The 1,988-nt window shown below is 48.0% G+C and overlaps 1 protein-coding gene across 1 annotated transcript; it reads right to left on the bottom strand.

Annotated features, from left to right (window-relative positions):
* Positions 1–285: 285 nt before the first annotated feature.
* On the bottom strand, positions 286–1,621 carry foxb2 (forkhead box B2). Its single transcript, XM_035166495.2, has one exon. It carries the CDS (start codon positions 1,619–1,621, stop codon positions 659–661), a length of 963 nt encoding a protein of 320 aa, XP_035022386.1. The 3' UTR covers positions 286–658.
* Between the last annotated feature and the right edge of the window lie 367 nt (positions 1,622–1,988).

Here is a 1,988-nt window from a genome sequence, read left to right as displayed (position 1 = left end):
TCTCAGGACAGTTTCATATAAAACAATGTATCAAATTTCCCCTTCATCTGTGGTTTTCAAACAGTGAGAAAGATGTGGACATTTAATTTAGGTAAAACATTTAAATAACTACAACACCAAAGAAAATTCGGTTTGAAGTTCTTTATAAATATCTTCAGATAAATAGTGTTATAATACAAGCATAACATTTTCAATGCACTGATAAGTAACACACAAAAAAGTGCAACAGGCCTAATTTAAAAAAACATGAGGGCCTATATGTCTTTAGTCAAAAGGCCTGTTATAGATTAAAATAAAATAAATAGAATAAGAGCAACAAAAAAATCAACAGAGTTGTTGGTTTGCATTCAGAAAGAATTTTAGATGTTTGTCTCCTAAATCAAATCTCTCTTTGGGTTTAGCGTATACTAATCTGATTGTATTTATCAGAGCCACATTACAATATGTGGTAAATGCCCTCACAAATTGTGCAAATAAATTATGATTTCAATCAACATGGGTCTACTGAAAAATTCATCACACAGTACAATGTTAACCTTAGTTTTTTACAACTCTCCTACAGCTGCTCTTCACCACTCAGATGTCTGCTTTCTCTTCTTTTACGCAACAACAATGTCCACCTTGTTTGCGTTACTTGTCAAAAAGGAATTTTACCCGGTTAGGACAGCAGGAGAGCCGGGTGTAAGTGGTTGCCTTTCCCCTCCAGCAGATCACTCTTCTCCATTGCTGAGGTCGGTGAGCAGAGCTGTGCCGGGCCGGACTGCAGCCCGGTCAAGCCCGGCACGGGACCCAGGGACGGGGTGGGTTTTATTGGCACGGGAACGGCGGGCAGGGTTTGCCCGTTGGCGTTGTGGTACAGGCCCTTTGCTGACACGCTGAAGGGCGCGTACTCGGATGAGGCGGGCATGGACACGCCACCCATGGACTCTGACAGCATCCCGACGTGCGGCCACATGGAGTTGACCACGCTGCTGAGCTGCGGAGGCACCGGGTAACCCAGGTGGTGCATGACAGAGGTGAGGGGCAGCCCGCTGGCCATCACACCTTTGTAGTCCCGTCCGATTATGTTCTCGATGGCGAACGGGTGTTTAAACCCGCCGGGCTGCGCGCAAGCAATGCCCCCGTAACCCTGAAAGTGAGGCAGCCGACCCACGGTGCTCGCTGGCCCGGCTGGGTGCTCGTGGTGGCCGGACGCTGCGCCCAGCTTGCCGCCCGGGTGGTGGTGGTGGTGGTGGTGAAAGTAATGCATCATCGGGGAGCTCTTGCAGGCCATGTGCTCGGCGCGCAGCACCTTGAAGCGCTTCCGTCTCCGCAGAAAGCTGCCATTCTCGAACATGTCACCGCAGTCCGGGTGCAGAGCCCAGAAACTGCCTTTCCCGGGTTGATCAGGCCGCCGAGGGATCTTGATGAAGCAGTCGTTGAACGAGAGGTTGTGTCGCAGGGAATTCTGCCACCTCTGGGTGTTCTCTCGATAATAAGGAAACCGGTCCATGATGAACTTATAAATGTCACTCAGGGGCAGCATCTTTTCGGTTGAGTTCTGGATAGCCATCGCTGTCAGTGATATGTAGGAGTAAGGGGGCTTCTGGTCACTGTATGAGTTCTTTCCAGGACGGGGCATGACTAATCACTGGTATAAGTGTGAAATATTAAATAAAACAGTATTTTAAGTTATATTTTAAATGTTATATTTACGGAGCTGACTCGACAGTCTGCTTATCAGTCGCCATCTGATGGATCTGCTCCAAAGTTCTGAGCCATCAGATCAGAAACTGGTAAATCGTCCTACAGGTGCCTACCTGCGTTATATCGATGAATACAGAGTTGCCCAAAGGCCCGCTGCTGTTTAGTAAGATCCTTGAGAAGCTCCTTCATCCGAAGCAAGAGGACTTCTGACGGACTCTTCGCCAAATTAAGCTCCTGGCGTTGTGCGTAAAAGTCAGTCTCTGTGCGTAAAAGTTGAGAGTGGTCTTCTGAGTTGCCCCTGG

Source organism: Hippoglossus stenolepis, chromosome 9 (genome assembly GCF_022539355.2).
Source record: "Hippoglossus stenolepis isolate QCI-W04-F060 chromosome 9, HSTE1.2, whole genome shotgun sequence".
NCBI classification, from domain to species: domain Eukaryota; kingdom Metazoa; phylum Chordata; class Actinopteri; order Pleuronectiformes; family Pleuronectidae; genus Hippoglossus; species Hippoglossus stenolepis.
This window is presented reverse-complemented; position numbering and strand designations above follow the sequence as displayed.